The sequence below is a fragment of the Gorilla gorilla genome, chromosome 16 (assembly GCF_029281585.2).
Source record: "Gorilla gorilla gorilla isolate KB3781 chromosome 16, NHGRI_mGorGor1-v2.1_pri, whole genome shotgun sequence".
NCBI lineage: Eukaryota > Metazoa > Chordata > Mammalia > Primates > Hominidae > Gorilla > Gorilla gorilla.
Window position 1 is genome coordinate 81,308,538 of NC_073240.2, and position 16,804 is coordinate 81,325,341.

General features: G+C 40.2%; 1 protein-coding gene across 1 annotated transcript in view; it reads right to left on the reverse strand.

Moving 5' to 3' along the window:
- MTHFS (methenyltetrahydrofolate synthetase) overlaps nt 1-16,804 on the reverse strand; it is an 81,989-nt gene that overhangs the window by 63,822 nt on the left and 1,363 nt on the right. Inside the window, exon 2 of the mRNA XM_063698761.1 lies at nt 6,957-7,034. Within this exon, the coding sequence (XP_063554831.1) occupies nt 6,957-7,001 (45 nt within the window). The 5' untranslated portion in view covers nt 7,002-7,034. The remainder of the gene's footprint in view (nt 1-6,956; nt 7,035-16,804) is intronic.

Here is a 16,804-nt window from a genome sequence, read left to right on the forward strand (position 1 = left end):
TAAAGATAACTGCCACATATATAAAAATAATTTGTATCCAGAATATTCAAAGAATTCCTACAAATCAATAAGAGACCAAATAATAGGAAAATGGGCAAAGGATGTAAACAGGCAATTCCCTGCATAAGATTTACAAATGATCAGTTAATATATGAAAAGATGCTCAAATGGAAAAATATTTAACCTTACTGGGAATCAAGGAAACAAGAATTAAAACAAGATAAACTCTGTAGTTTTTTAGCCCAACAAATTAAGGAAAGTATAACAGATTGCTACAGAGTAACATTAGTCAGCTGGGGTAGGGAGACATGGATACTCTAACAAGCTGCTGATGGGAGTGTAACTTGGTGGAGCCACTTTGGAAGACAAGGACCTAGTAAATTAAAAAATGTACGTACACCATGACCCAGCATCTACAACCCAACATCCACCCTAGAAAACTACACACATGCATGAGGAAAAATGACATTCAATAAAGCATTGTGTGTGATAACAAACTTGAAATAACCTCAACAGCTATCAGCCACAAATGGCCAGATACTCTACAGCATTTACATACAACAGAATATACATAGCACTCGGGGGGAGGAGCCAAGATGGCCAAATAGGAACAGCTCCCGTCTACAGCTCCCAGCGTGAGCGACGCAGAAGACAGGTGATTCCTGCATTTCCATCTGAGGTACCGGGTTCATCTCACTAGAAAGTGCCAGACAGTGGGCGCAGGCCAGTGGGTGCGCGCACCATGCGCGAGCCGAAGCAGGGCGAGGCATTGCCTCACCTGGGAAGCGCAAGGGGTCAGGGAGTTCCCTTTCCGAGTCAAAGAAAGGGGTGACGGATGCACCTGGAAAATCGGGTCACTCCCACCCGAATATTGCGCTTTTCAGACCAGCTTAAAAAACGGCGCACCACGAGACTATATCCCACACCTGGCTCGGAGGGTCCTACGCCCACGGAATCTTGCTGATTGCTAGCACAGCAGTCTGAGATCAAACTGCAAGGTGGCAGCGAGGCTGGGGGAGGGGCGCCCGCCATTGCCCAGGCTTGCTTAGGTAAACAAAGCAGCCAGGAAGCTCTAACTGGGTGGAGCCCACCACAGCTCAAGGAGGCCTGCCTGCCTCTGTAGGCTCCACCTCTGGGGGCAGGGCACAGACAAACAAAAAGACAGCAGTAACCTCTGCAGACTTAAATGTCCCTGTCTGACAGATTTGAAGAGAGCAGTGGTTCTCCCAGCACGCAGCTGGAGATCTGAGAACAGGCAGACTGCCTCCTCAAGTGGGTCCCTGACCCCTGACCCCCGAGCAGCCTAACTGGGAGGCACCCCCCAGCAGGGGCACACTGACACCTCACACGGCAGGGTATTCCAACAGACCTGCAGCTGAGGGTCCTGTCTGTTAGAAGGAAAACTAACAAACAGAAAGGACATCCACACCAAAAACCCATCTGTACATCACCATCATCAAAGACCAAAAGTAGATAAAACCACAAAGATGGGGAAAAAACAGAACAGAAAAACGGGAAACTCTAAAACGCAGAGCACCTCTCCTCCTCCAAAGGAACGTAGTTCCTCACCAGCAACGGAACAAAGCTGGATGGAGAATGACTTTGACGAGCTGAGAGAAGAAGGCTTCAGACGATCAAATTACTCTGAGCTACGGGAGGACATTCAAACCAAAGGCAAAGAAGTTGAAAACTTTGAAAAAAATTTAGAAGAATGTATAACTAGAATAACCAATACAGAGAAGTGCTTAAAGGAGCTGATGGAGCTGAAAACCAAGGCTCAAGAACTACGTGAAGAATGCAGACACCTCAGGAGCCGATGCGATCAACTGGAAGAAAGGGTATCAGCAATGGAAGATGAAACGAATGAAATGAAGCGAGAAGGGAAGTCTAGAGAAAAAAGAATAAAAAGAAATGAGCAAAGCCTCCAAGAAATATGGGACTATGTGAAAAGACCAAATCTATGTCTGATTGGTGTACCTGAAAGTGATGCGGAGAATGGAACCAAGTTGGAAAACACTCTGCAGGATATTATCCAGGAGAACTTCCCCAATCTAGCAAGGCAGGCCAACACTCAGATTCAGGAAATACAGAGAACGCCACAAAGATACTCCTAGAGAAGAGCAACTCCAAGACACATAACTGTCAGATTCACCAAAGTTGAAATGAAGGAAAAAATGTTAAGGGCATCCAGAGAGAAAGGTCAGGTTACCCTCAAAGGGAAGCCCATCAGACTAACAGCGGATTTCTCGGCAGAAACCCTACAAGCCAGAAGAGAGTGGGGGCCAATATTCAACATTCTTAAAGAATTTTCAACCCAGAATTTCATATCCAGCCAAACTAAGCTTCATAAGTGAAGGAGGAATAAAATACTTTACAGACAAGCAAATGCTGACAGATTTTGTCACCACCAGGCCTGCCCTAAAAGAGCTCCTGAAGGAAGCACTAAACATGGAAAGGAACAACGGGTACCAGCCGCTGCAAAATCATGCCAAAATGTAAAGACCATCGAGACTAGGAAGAAACTGCATCAACTAATGAGCAAAATCACCAGGTAACATCATAATGACAGGATCAAATTCACACATAACAATATTAACTTTAAATGTAAATGGACTAAATGCTCCAATTAAAAGACACAGACTGGCAAGTTGGATAAAGAGTCAAGACCCATCAGTGTGCTGTATTCAGGAAACCCATCTCACATGCAGAGACACACATAGGCTCAAAATAAAAGGATGGAGGAAGATCTACCAAGCAAATGGAAAACAAAAAAAGGCAGGGGTTGCAATCCTAGTCTCTGATAAAACAGACTTTAAACCAACAAAGATCAAAAGAGACAAAGAAGACCATTACATAATGGTAAAGGGATCAATTCAACAAGAGGAGCTAACTATCCTAAATATATATGCACCCAATACAGGAGCACCCAGATTCATAAAGCAAGTCCTGAGTGACCTACAAAGAGACTTAGACTCCCACACATTAATAATGGGAGACTTTAACACCCCACTGTCAACATTAGACAGATCAACGAGACAGAAAGTCAACAAGGATACCCAGGAATTGAACTCAGCTCTGCACCAAGCAGACCTAATAGACATCTAGAGAACTCTCCACCCCAAATCAACAGAATATACATTTTTTTCAGCACCACACCACACCTATTCCAAAATTGACCACATAGTTGGAAGTAAAGCTCTCCTCAGTAAATGTAAAAGAACAGAAATTATAACAAACTATCTCTCAGACCACAGTGCAATCAAACTAGAACTCAGGATTAAAAATCTCACTCAAAGCCGCTCAACTACATGGAAACTGAACAACCTGCTCCTGAATGACTACTGGGTACATAACGAAATGAAGGCAGAAATAAAGATGTTCTTTGAAACCAACGAGAACAAAGACACAACATACCAGAATCTCTGGGATGCATTCAAAGCAGTGTGTAGACGGAAATTTATAGCACTAAATGCCCACAAGAGAAAGCAGGAAAGATCCAAAATTGACAACCTAACATGACAATTAAAAGAACTAGAAAAGCAAGAGCAAACACATTCAAAAGCTAGCAGAAGGCAAGAAATAACTAAAATCAGAGCAGAACTGAAGGAAATAGAGACACAAAAAACCCTTCAAAAAATCAATGAATCCAGTAGCTGGTTTTTTGAAAGTATCAACAAAATTGATAGACCGCTAGCAAGACTAATAAAGAAAAAAAGAGAGAAGAATCAAATAGACACAATAAAAAATGATAAAGGGGATATCACCACCGATCCCACAGAAATACAAACTACCATCAGAGAATACTACAAACACCTCTATGCAAATAAACTAGAAAATCTAGAAGAAATGGATAAATTCCTCGACACATACACTCTCCCAAGACTAAACCAGGAAGAAGTTGAATCTCTGAATAGACCAATAACAGGAGCTGAAATTGTGGCAATAATCAATAGTTTACCAACCAAAAAGAGTCCAGGACCAGATGGATTCACAGCCAAATTCTACCAGAGGTACAAGGAGGAACTGGTACCATTCCTTCTGAAACTATTCCAATCAATAGAAAAAGAGGGAATCCTCCCTAACTCATTTTATGAGGCCAGCATCATTCTGATACCAAAGCCGGGCAGAGACACAACCAAAAAAGAGAATTTTAGACCAATATCCTTGATGAACATGGATGCAAAAATCCTCAATAAAATACTGGCAAACCGAATCCAGCAGCATATCAAAAAGCTTATCCACCATGATCAAGTGGGCTTCATCCCTGGGATGCAAGGCTGGTTCAATATACACAAATCAATAAATGTAATCCAGCATATAAACAGAGCCAAAGACAAAAACCACATGATTATCTCAATAGATGCAGAAAAAGCCTTTGACAAAATTCAACAACCCTTCATGCTAAAAACTCTCAATAAATTAGGTATTGATGGGACGTATTTCAAAATAATAAGAGCTATCTATGACAAACCCACAGCCAATATCATACTGAATGGGCAAAAACTGGAAGCATTCCCTTTGAAAACTGGCACAAGACAGGGATGCCCTCTCTCACCGCTCCTATTCAACATAGTGTTGGAAGTTCTGGCCAGGGCAATCAGGCAGGAGAAGGAAATAAAGGGTATTCCATTAGGAAAAGAGGAAGTCAAATTGTCCCTGTTTGCAGATGACATGATTGTTTATCTAGAAAACCCCATTGTCTCAGCCCAAAATCTCCTTAAGCTGATAAGCAACTTCAGCAAAGTCTCAGGATACAAAATCAATGTACAAAAATCACAAGCATTCTTATACACCAACAACAGACAAACAGAGAGCCAAATCATGAGTGAACTCCCATTCACAATTGCTTCAAAGAGAATAAAATACCTAGGAATCCAACTTACAAGGGATGTGAAGGACCTCTTCAAGGAGAACTACAAACCACTGCTCAAGGAAATAAAACAGGATACAAACAAATGGAAGAACATTCCATGCTCATGGATAGGAAGAATCAATATCGTGAAAATGGCCATACTGCCCAAGGTCATTTACAGATTCAATGCCATCCCCATCAAGCTACCAATGACTTTCTTCACAGAATTGGAAAAAACTACTTTAAAGTTCATATGGAACCAAAAAAGAGCCCGCATCGCCAAGTCAATCCTAAGCCAAAAGAACAAAGCTGGAGGCATCACGCTACCTGACTTCAAACTATACTACAAGGCTACAGTAACCAACACAGCATGGTACTGGTACCAAAACAGAGATATAGATCAATGGAACAGAACAGAGCCTTCAGAAATAACGCCGCATACCTACAAATATCTGATCTTTGACAAACCTGACAAAAACAAGCAATGGGGAAAGTATTCCCTATTTAATAAATGGTGCTGGGAAAACTGGCTAGCCATATGTAGAAAGCTGAAACTGGATCCCTTCCTTACACCTTATACAAAAATCAATTCAAGATGGATTAAAGATTTAAACGTTAGACCTAAAACCATAAAAACCCTAGAAGAAAACCTAGGCATTACCATTCAGGACATAGGCGTGGGCAAGGACTTCATGTCCAAAACACCAAAAGCAATGGCAACAAAAGACAAAATTGACAAATGGGATCTAATTAAACTAAAGAGCTTCTGCACAGCAAAAGAAACTACCATCAGAGTGAACAGGCAACCTACAACATGGGAGAAAATTTTCGCAACCTACTCATCTGACAAAGGGCTAATATCCAGAATCTACAATGAACTCCAACAAATTTACAAGAAAAAAACAAACAACCCCATCAAAAAGTGGGCAAAGGACATGAACAGACACTTCTCAAAAGAAGACATTTATGCAGCCAAAAAACACATGAAAAAATGCTCATCATCACTGGCCATCAGAGAAATGCAAATCAAAACCACTATGAGATATCATCTCACACCAGTCACAATGGCAATCATTAAAAAGTCAGGAAACAACAGGTGCTGGAGAGGATGTGGAGAAATAGGAACACTTTTACACTGTTGGTGGGACTGTAAACTAGTTCAACCATTGTGGAAGTCAGTGTGGCGATTCCTCAGGGATCTAGAACTGGAAATACCATTTGACCCAGCCATCCCATTACTGGGTATATACCCAAAGGACTATAAATCATGCTGCTATAAAGACACATGCACACATATGTTTATTGCGGCATTATTCACAATAGCAAAGACTTGGAACCAACCCAAATGTCCAACAATGATAGACTGGATTAAGAAAATGTGGCACATATACACCATGGAATACTATGCAGCCATAAAAAATGATGAGTTCATGTCCTTTGTAGGGACATGGATGAAATTGGAAACCATCATTCTCAGTAAACTATCGCAAGAACAAAAAACCAAACACCGCATATTCTCACTCATAGGTGGGAATTGATCAATGAGATCACATGGACACAGGAAGGGGAATATCACACTCTGGGGACTGTTGTGGGGTGGGGGGAGGGGGGAGGGATAGCATTGGGAGATATACCTAATGCTAGATGACGAGTTAGTGGGTGCAGCGCACCAGCATGGCACATGTATACATATGTAACTAACCTGCACAATGTGCACATGTACCCTAAAACTTAAAGTATAATAAAAAAAAAAAAAGAATATACATAGCACTCTTAATAATACTATTTTAAATACCTTTGGATAAAAAAAGTTGCAGAATTACCACCATGTACTGTTTTTACATATACACATGTAAATATATGTATGCAAGATTTTTATGTATATATAAAATACATAAACATACATGTACATATATGTATGCTCATATAAAACATTTTACATAAAACATTTACAAAAACTTTTTTTACAAAGAAGTATTATGTTAGCCTGGCCAACATGGTGAAACCCCATCTTTACTAAAAATAAACACCAAAAAAATTAGCCAGGCGTGGTGGCAGCCACCTGTATTCCCAGCTACTCCAGACTCTGAGGCAGGAGACTTACCTGAACCTGGGAGACAGAGGTTGCAGTGAGCCGAGATCGCGCCATTGCACTCCAGCCTGGCCGACAGAATGAAACTGTCTTAGAAATAAATAAATAAATAAATAAGAAAGAAATAACTTATATTACCAAAGCCTTAAAACCTACGTTATTTTACAGGTTCATTTTTGCTACTAAAAACTAGTGCAACAGAAGTCACATGCAGTGTGCTTTGGCTAGAACAGTGTATTGTGGTAACACAAACCATTTACATTAAGACACTACTTAATTCTGCTATTTACTGCTCAAATTGTCTTTTTCAAATATCATGTCAAAATTACACGAATTTACATAGTTGTAGACATGTTCCTAGCAGAAGGGTAGGGAGGCAGGGGTCTGGGTAAGTGGAAGGAGAAGGCAAGTATCCCTTCTGGGCTACCAGGGCATCAGGACCAGGTTCCCTGGGCAATTTGGCACAGGGATTTGAATGCAGGGTGGCCTCAAAGATGGGACTGAGCAGCAGCAGCAACATCAGCGATCCAGAAGGTTCACAGGATGTGAGCAATACTGTTTTGGGTTCCTTATCTGATATTCCTAAAAAACAAAGTTGCTGTTGTTTTTCATGAAAACAGACTACATAGTTTATTTAGGTAGATACGATAAACATTTTAATAGTTACACTTGAGCAATTTCATTTTCTCAATGTAAAGTTAGGCCGGACGCAGTGGCTCACGCCTGTAATCCCAGCGCTTTAGGAGGCCAAGGCGGACGGATCACCTGAGGTCAGGAGTTAAGAGACCAGCCTGGCCAACATGGTGAAACCCCGTCTCTAGTAAAAGTACAAAAATTAGCCGGATGTGGTGGCAGGCGCCTGTAATCCCAGCTACTCGGGAGGCTTAGGCAGCAGAATCACTTGAACCTGGGAGATGGAGGTTGCAGTAAGCCGAGATCAGGCCACTGCACTCCAGTCTGAGCGACAGAGCAAGACTCCATCTCTAAATAAATAAATAAATGAAAAGTTAAAAACAAGAGGCATTCTAAACCACTTTTGGTCGTGGGTGCTATCCAATTCAAGAAATTTTTTTGTCCAATTAAATTGTTAAATTTAAAACAAACAAGTATAATAGATCATAAGATCATATCAGCTGTCTTGGGTTCCAATTCTATCAAAAATGCATTATTTAAACTTATTGAAACCAAAATTTCTCCATCTGTGATGTATAATCTTACTAGCACTAAGTAACAAGGAAAACATCAATGGCTTTTAATGTATCAGGTTATATTATGATCCCTACATGACCACACGGTAATGAAACTGACAAATTTTATCAGTAGGATTTTTTAAATTATAAAAGCAATTCATATTCATGAAAGAAAACTTGGAAATCACAAAAAGTACAAAGAACTTTAAAACAAAGTGCTTCTGTAATCCTACAAAACAGAGCCATGCTAGTATTTTGGTTAATTCTAAAACTGACTTTTAAAATCAGACACTAGATCTAGACAGTATTTTCTTCTTTAATTCATCATGGGAAAGGAGATTCAATACTGCCATTATTCAGAATCTGTGTGAAATTCCTCATCTGTAACTGGCATAACGGTCATGTAAGAAATTTGGTCTCAGTTTACAGTTTCACCTCATTTTAACCTAACATCACTGATAGATTGATTTCATTTAAATTAGTGTAACTGAAGTCTTACTATACTGTGGTTCTGTTCAGAAACATAAACATGAATATGGTACTGTCCTCCTGCTTAGATGGCTCACAATCTAGACTACACAGACCAAAGTACAAGGTGGTTGTGTTAAATATACTCTAAGAAAGGATATATAAACAGTGATAGTGTGTCCGGAGTTGGTTCCTTCCAGTGGGTTCCTGGTCTCGCTGACTTCAACAATGAAGCTTTGGACCTTTGCGCTGAATGTTACAGCTCTTAAAGGTGGCACAGACCCAAAAAGTTAGCAGCCGCAAGATTTATTGTGAAGAGCAAAAGAACAAGGGTTCCACAGCTGTGGGAGGAGACCCGAACCAATTGCCTCTGATGGTTGGGGTGGCCAGCTTTTATTCCCTTATTTGTCCCCGCCCACATCCTGCTGATTGGTCCATTTTACAGAGTGCTGATTGGTGCGTTTTTACAGAGTGCTGATTGGTGCATTTACAATCCTTTAGCTAGACACAGAGCATTGATTGGTGCATTTACAATCCTCTAGCTAGACAAAAAAGTTCTCCAAGTCCCCACTTGAGGCAGGAAGTCCAGCTGGCTTCACCTCTCAATAGGTTGACATTAAAGAGGAAGTAAACCAAGTTAAAAGTTCAGAACTTCACAAAGGAAAGAAAATCTGCATCGTGCTTGAAGAATAAGGAAAATTTTGGTAAGAGGAAGAGAAAAAAGGGATGAACATCAAATGCCAAAGGACATAAATGTTCATAAAGGTTCTGGGAAAAGCAAGTAAATCTAGGAAAAAGGCAAATTGGCATTGGACTGCTGAGGACTTCTAAGTATCTTGCTAATCCATTTTTATTCACCAGGCATGATAAGGACTTCTAATGGTTTTCAAAATTCAAACCTACCCTCAAGAGGAAAACAATTGGCCATTACTGAGGATATTCAGAGAAATGTGCCACAGACTTAAAAATAAAAAATCCATGATGCTTCCATTGCTAAAGATCTCTCCCACACTTAAGCTTAGCACTTTCTCTTGAAGCTATCTTATGCTCCCACACAGACCACAACAGAATTAAAAGAACACTTAGAATTCAGATAACTCAACTTTTTTACTTATTTGTAACATCCCCTGCCACAGGAACATTTGGCAGTCTTCTGAAGGTTATTTCCAACAATTTTTTCCAGTAGTCCATATCATCCAAAAACAGCTCTATTAGAAAATCCTTCCTTCTACTAAATCAAAATTTGCCTGCCTCTAATTTACACCTATTAGTGTAATGATGAGGAGTTATATAAGTAATAATCCTTATTATAGTCCTTCAAATATTCAAAAAGTTCTCTTCCCAAGCTAAATAGGCTAAATAAAACAAGGTCAAACGTTCTTCATTAGACATGACTTTTAGGTTTGGTGTGAATCTCAACTTCACTTTATTAGCTATGTGACTTTGGGCTTAGCTTCTTTTACTGTAAAATGGGGATAACATGACACATTCTACCACATGGATGTACTGTGAAGACATAATGCTAAATAAGCCAGACACACACAAAAAAAAATATTGTATGATTCTATTTATGTGAGGTACCTAGAATGGTCAAAATCATAGACACAGAAAGTAGAATGGTAGTTGCCAAGGGCTGGGGGCCATGGGAACAGGCAATTGTTCTTTAATGGGTACACAGTTTCAATCGAGGAAGATGAAAGTTCTAGAGATGGATGCTGGTGATGACTGCACAACAATGTGAATGTACTTAATGCCACTGAACTGTACACTTAAAAACGATTATCATGGTAAATTTTGCTATGTACATTTTACAATAAAAAAAGAATAGTAAATATGACAAAATTGTACGCTTTAAATGATTTAACATGTGTAAAGGAGCTGGGCATAATGGCTCATGCCTGTAATCCCAACACTTTGGGAGGCTGAAGCAGGTGAATCACTTGAGCCCAGGAGTTCAAGACCAGCCTGGGCAACATAGTGAGACCTTGTCTCTACAAAACAAAAAATAAATTAGCCAGGCATGGTGTAACACACCTGTGGTCCTAGCTACTCAAGAAGCTGAGGTAACACAATCACTCAAGCCTGGGAGGTCAAAGCTGCAGTGAGCTGTGGATTCCACCATTGCACTCCAGCCTGGGTAACAGAGCGAGTCTCTACCTCAATTAAACAAAAAAAAAAAAGTGTGGCCGGGTGCGGTGGCTCACGCCTGTAATCCTAGCACTTTGGGAGGCTAAGGTGGGTGGGTTGACTGAGCTCAGGAGCTCAACACCAGCTTGGGCAACACAGTGAAACCCCATCTCTACTAAAATACAAAAAATTAGCCAGGCGTGGCGGCGTGTGCCTGTAATCCCAGCTACTCAGGAGGCTGAGGCAGGAGAATCGCTTGAATTTGGGAGGTGGAGGTTGCAGTGAGCCGAGATCACACCACTGCACTCCAGCCTGGGCGACAGAGCAAGACTGTGTCTCGAAAAAAATAAATAAAATGCCTTACACCAAGTGTCCCCAACCCCCAGGCCATGGACTAGTACCAGTCAGCGGCCTGTTAGGAACCAGGCCACATAGCAGGGTGAGTAGCTAGGCAAGTAAACAAAGCTTCATCTGTATTTACAGCGAGTCCCTATTGCTTGCATTACTGCCTGAGTTCCACCTCCTCAGGTCAGCGGTGGCATTAGATTCTCATAGCAACATGAGCCCTATTGTGAACTGTGCACACAAGGGATCTAGGTTGGGCACGCCTTATTGGAATCTAATGCCTGATGATCTGTTACAATCTCCCATCAACCCCAGAAGGGACCATCTGGTTGCAGGAAAACAAGTTCAGGGCCCTCGCTGATTCTACATTGTGCTGAGTTGTATAATGATTTCATTATATATTACACTGTAATAATAACAGAAATAAAGTGCACAATAAATATAATGCATTTGAATCATCCCGAAATCAACCCCCATCTGCCACCCCCAGTCCGTGGAAAAATTGTCTTCCACAAAACCAATCACTGATGCCAAAAAGGTTGACGACCGCTGCTTACACAACACTTAGCATATAAAACATGGGCACATAATAGTGACTGTAATAGACTGTTACCAACTATGGGGCCTTGCTTGGCTAAATTCTATTTTTTAAGAAACTAAGAACCTGGGGCCAGGCGCGGTGGCTCACGCCTGTAATCCCAGCACTTTGGGAGGCCGAGACGGGTGGATCACGAGGTCAAGAGATCGAGCCCATCCTGGCCAACATGGTGAAACCCCATCTCTACTAAAAATACGAAAAATTAGCCGGGTGTGGTGGCGGGCGCCCGTAGCCCCAGCTACTTGGGAGGCTGAGGCAGGAGAATGGCGTGAACCCGGGAGGCAGAGCTTACAGTGAGCAGAGATCGCACCACTGCACTCCAGCCTGGGCGACACAGCAAGACTCCGTCTCGAAAAAAAAAGAAAAAGAACTTGCATTATCATGTCTCTCAGTATTCCCAACACTGTGCTGCACACAGGTACTCTAAGAATTTGTTCCATTAAAGAAAAAATTTTAAAGCAATTTTAGAATGACTGGAAAACCACTGCAAACAAGGGAATAGAGGGCCAGACATGGTGGCTCATGCCTGTAATCCTAACACTTTGGGAGGCTACGGTGAGCAGACTGCTTGAGCCTAGGTGTTTGAGACCAGCCTGGGCAACATAGCAAGACTCTGTCTTAAAAAAAAAAAAAAACAGCTGATTAATCTAACACACACACACGAAGAAACCACATTACTTTAAAGTAACATCTCCTTGGTACAGAAGAGTCTAGAAAACATAAAACTTCCCAAGATGTTAGTATGTTAATCAGTGAATGACTGCCAAACTACTCAGATAAGTGGTGATAAGTACACAAATTGCTTTATTAACTTAGGCTTATCAGATTAAATTACAGGCAAATTTTACCAATGGCCCTCTACAAAAAGCATACATGAACAAAGAAGTCGTGTAATAAATAAACTCTCAGCAGTGAAGAGCCACAAGTGACAAAAAAGACTAAAAACCACAGAGCTACCTGTCTCTGAATTGGGACATTTATCAACAAAGGTTATTCTTGAGAAGTCAGTATGAGTTTAAAGCATCTTCATAAACGTATCCAGTGAGCCAGGATGTAGCTTGACATAGGTTTAGGCATATCACTCCCAATGATGGAAAGGAACAGAAATCTTATTACTAATATTATGGTGAACATTGGTAGAATCAAAAGTCTGGATAAAAGGAAATATGAGAATTTCTCATGAGAAAAATAAGGGTGTCTAGAAAGTCCAGACCAAACTGATTCCTTGCAAAATTCAAAATTAGATTAAAAAGAATGTTTGGAAGTTAAGAAAGGAAAAGTGAATACATGGAATCCTAGCTAGAAGATTCACCATGAACAAGTTCAACCGAATCAACTGCAATGGTTATTTTCAAAGGTTAGTAATGTAGTATTCTTCGCTGTAGGTGAGAATCTTGTAGGCACAGTATAGCTTAATTACAGTACGGCATTTGACAAAATCTTTCCTAATATCCACATAAAATGTCATATGGGCCTGACAATAATAGACAGAACTAGTTGTTACTGAACAACCATAATGTGTGCTGATTAATGGACTGGTGTTAATCTAAAGTGAGTCTAGCTGACTTGCACACTTCTGAGTAATTTATTGTCAATATTTTTATCAACAATTTGAATGAAGACATAGTAGGTATGCCTACCAAACATAAAGATGACCAAATAGAAAGTGTAATATTAAATGTCTAAATAAAAACTAACAAAAGGAAATTTAAAAGCCTTATATTTAATCTAAGCACACCTAAAAAAATAAAAAATAAAAATAAAAGCCTTATATTTAAGCTAAAAAAAAAAAATCCACTACACAAAAACAGGATTAGGGAGACTCAGTTTAACATCTTATGTATAAAACATTTCAGAGAGAAGTTGACACTTCTGGTTCATATTAAGCATAAGTAACAGAAGTTAAAACTGTTAATGAAATATTTGGTTAAAAAAAAAAAAACCAGCATTTGGCTCATACCCACCACACTCTGTCTGGTCAAATATCATCTAAAATGCTGGGCACAATGTATAATGACAATGAGCAATTAAGGGTTAATTAAGAAAAAATAACCATGGTTGAAGGATCAGAGAATTACATTATCTAAGGAATGGTTAAACTAACTGGGATTATTGACTCTGAAGAAGAGAAGGGAATGCTCACCATGTGTGGCAGGGAGAAAGGGTCAGCAGGGACACGACGGTAGTCTTCAAATATGTGAAGGGGCCATTCGTGTGAAAACGGGGTTATACTTGGAAAAAGCAAAATACAGTGAGAACAGCATAGGCTATGATGTATAAAGACCCAGATTCAAATCCTGGTGCCATCATTTACTGTGTGTTATTTGGCTTGGAGACAGATTAGCATCCTTACCTAGAAAATGATACTTACCTCATAAATGTATAAAAATTAGAGGCAAAAAATATTTATAAGCTGCTTGGCACAGACTGACACACTGTGATGCACAGTAGTGTTAGTTCTCAACCCTAGACCTTTCTGTAATTCTAGAACAGTGTTTTCAAAGTGAGAATTGAAACTCATTAATGGGTCACAAAATCAGCTTAGCTGGATAGTAACCAGTATTTTTTTTCTGATGAAACAGAAGGAAAATATTAGAGCACACCATTTGTGGCAAACATAATCATAATTTTGTGAAACTTCTGTTTCAGTTATTCATATACATGTGAATAGATTATGAGTTAAAATGTATTTCTTATCATGAAGTTGGATCCAAGAAAAAAATGTGAAAGTGACTACTGTAGAGCACTATTTTCTATGTGTGTTCCATAAGATACTAGTTCCTTGGGAGCTCCATTAGATTTAGGAACAAACCATACTCCCTAGAGATTTACTATGTTCAGTACACATTAGCATCTCCAAGAGTCCAGCATTAAAGAAACCTGTTTATCTTTGTTGAATCCAGTTTTTTCCCACATTTATTCAACCCCAGAACCCACCCACTTTTTTTCCTACATGGTATTTATTGACATCTTCAGAACTACCACTTTGCAGCATATACACTCTGGAGGAAACATTCCTCTAGATGAAAAAGAAGATGCAATGGCTAGAAGTTATAGAAGGTAGATTCTTAGCTTGCTAAGAAAGAAAAAAATCTCAACTTTGAATCTTCCTGCCACTGATATCCACCCCCTATAACTTTTACCCTACACACATGCCTCATGCATTTTACATATGTTTATCCAACTTTCAATTCACACAAATGTTCTCAGAAAAAGTGTAGGACATCTATAATATCTAGATATGAAGCCAGGATCAAAGCAATAAGCAGGAATCATCTGGTCAAAAGAAACTCCTGGCATAGTATTTAGAAGACTTGACAAAGCTTAACAAAGCTCATGCTCAGGAACCACAGCAGCCCAAGACTTAATCGGCTTCTCCAAGTGGACTCAATGTGTTCTAATAATACATAATTTAAAGTGGGCTTGTTATAAGTAAAGTGTTTATTTAGAAACAGAATGCTTGCTCCTCAGTACTGCAAGGAAAAATCAGCATTTAGACAAAAAGTGTTTTCAGCAAGGCAATTTTACTTTCTGCAGAAAGGGTGCTCCTCACAGATGAAACAATGGCAACAGCACACCCAAACAAAGGAGTGAAGCAATTTTTATCCCTTATGCAGCTTGTCCCTGCTACTGTGTCCTGTCTCCATTGGCTGGAGCTGGACCTCACAATTTAAATTAAACCTGACTGGCTAATAACTTAAAACTTTCCTAAATAGGGAAAGGCAATAGAGAACAAAGGAAATGAGGAAGTTGCTTGCGAAAGGACTTAGAAAAGTAATATTTCCAAATAAGGAAGGGGCATAGGCTGCGAGCTGGAACGTGCCTGTGAGCATGTCCAGCACAAATATCTTGATTAAAGTACAAGGACATAGAATATACTTATTCCCTTATATCTAACAGCTACATAGGATAGGGCTTAATGAAGAGTTATTAGCACAGAGCAGAGGAGGCTTGAAGGAAGTTAGTCTTTAAAAGAAACTATTATTTCTAACACTTATGATTTATTCTTTAACAAGAAAGGAAATTTCGAAAAGGAAACTTTTTACTTTCTACAGGCTGATGAGTGCAGCTAATCCTCATTATTATGAGCATCACTATTATCATCACTTGCAAGAGCCATGTGACAATATTTAGATGATTCTGGGTTCTTTTAAAGTGCATACATACTCAGGATTCCTTTGGGAGGATGCAATTTCACATTTATATGAAAAACTGTCACTACCACAGTCAGCTCTAATAATATTTGATATCACCTGGTAATAAAGGTTTGTCGGCTGGGTGCGGTGGCTCACGCAGCACTTTGGGAGGCCAAGGCGGGCAGATCACGAGGTCTGGAGTTCGAGACCAGCCTGGCCAGTATGGTGAAACTCCATCTCTACTAAAAACACAAAAATTAGCTGGGCATGGGGGTGGGCACCTGCAGTCCCAGCTACTTGGGAGGCTGGGGCAGAAGAATTGCTTGAACCCGGGAGGCGGAGGTTGCAGTGAGGTGAGATCACGCCACTGCACTCCAGCCAGGGCAACAGAGCGAGACTCCGTCTCAAAAAAAAAAAAAAGTAAATAAAAAATAAAGGTTTGTCACCATATACTCAAGAGTACTTCTGTTATTCAAATCTCCTAACTGGGAGTTACAAATATCTCTGACTCTGCTCTTGTAGCTGTCAGAGCATAAAATGCCCTTCCCACTCTTTCCTCACTTCCAGACTCCAAAGCCTCCTCCTCAAAGTTTGGCCCCTCTACTTTGGACTACTGTTTTCTTCCCAGTTACTGCGCACTGACAGTACTTTTGTTCTCTCTCTCTTTCGGCAATTCACCATACACTTTCTAGTTTATTTATCTGCATAAAACTTAGTTCTCAACAAGACTATAACTGCCTTATGAACAGGAATCAACACTTGAGAATCTTCAGAGTCTCCTATAACATCATGTAAGAGCTCACTAAATGTTTGATTTAAATAACTAGGCTTAAGAGTAATAGGCTGGGCACGGTGGCTCACGCCTGTAATCCCAGCTCTTTGGAAGGCTGAGGCGGGAGGATCACGAGGTCAGATCGAGGCCATCCTGGCTAACACGGTAAAACCCGTCTCTTCTAAAAATACGAAAACAAAAAATTAGCCGGGAGTGGTGGCCGG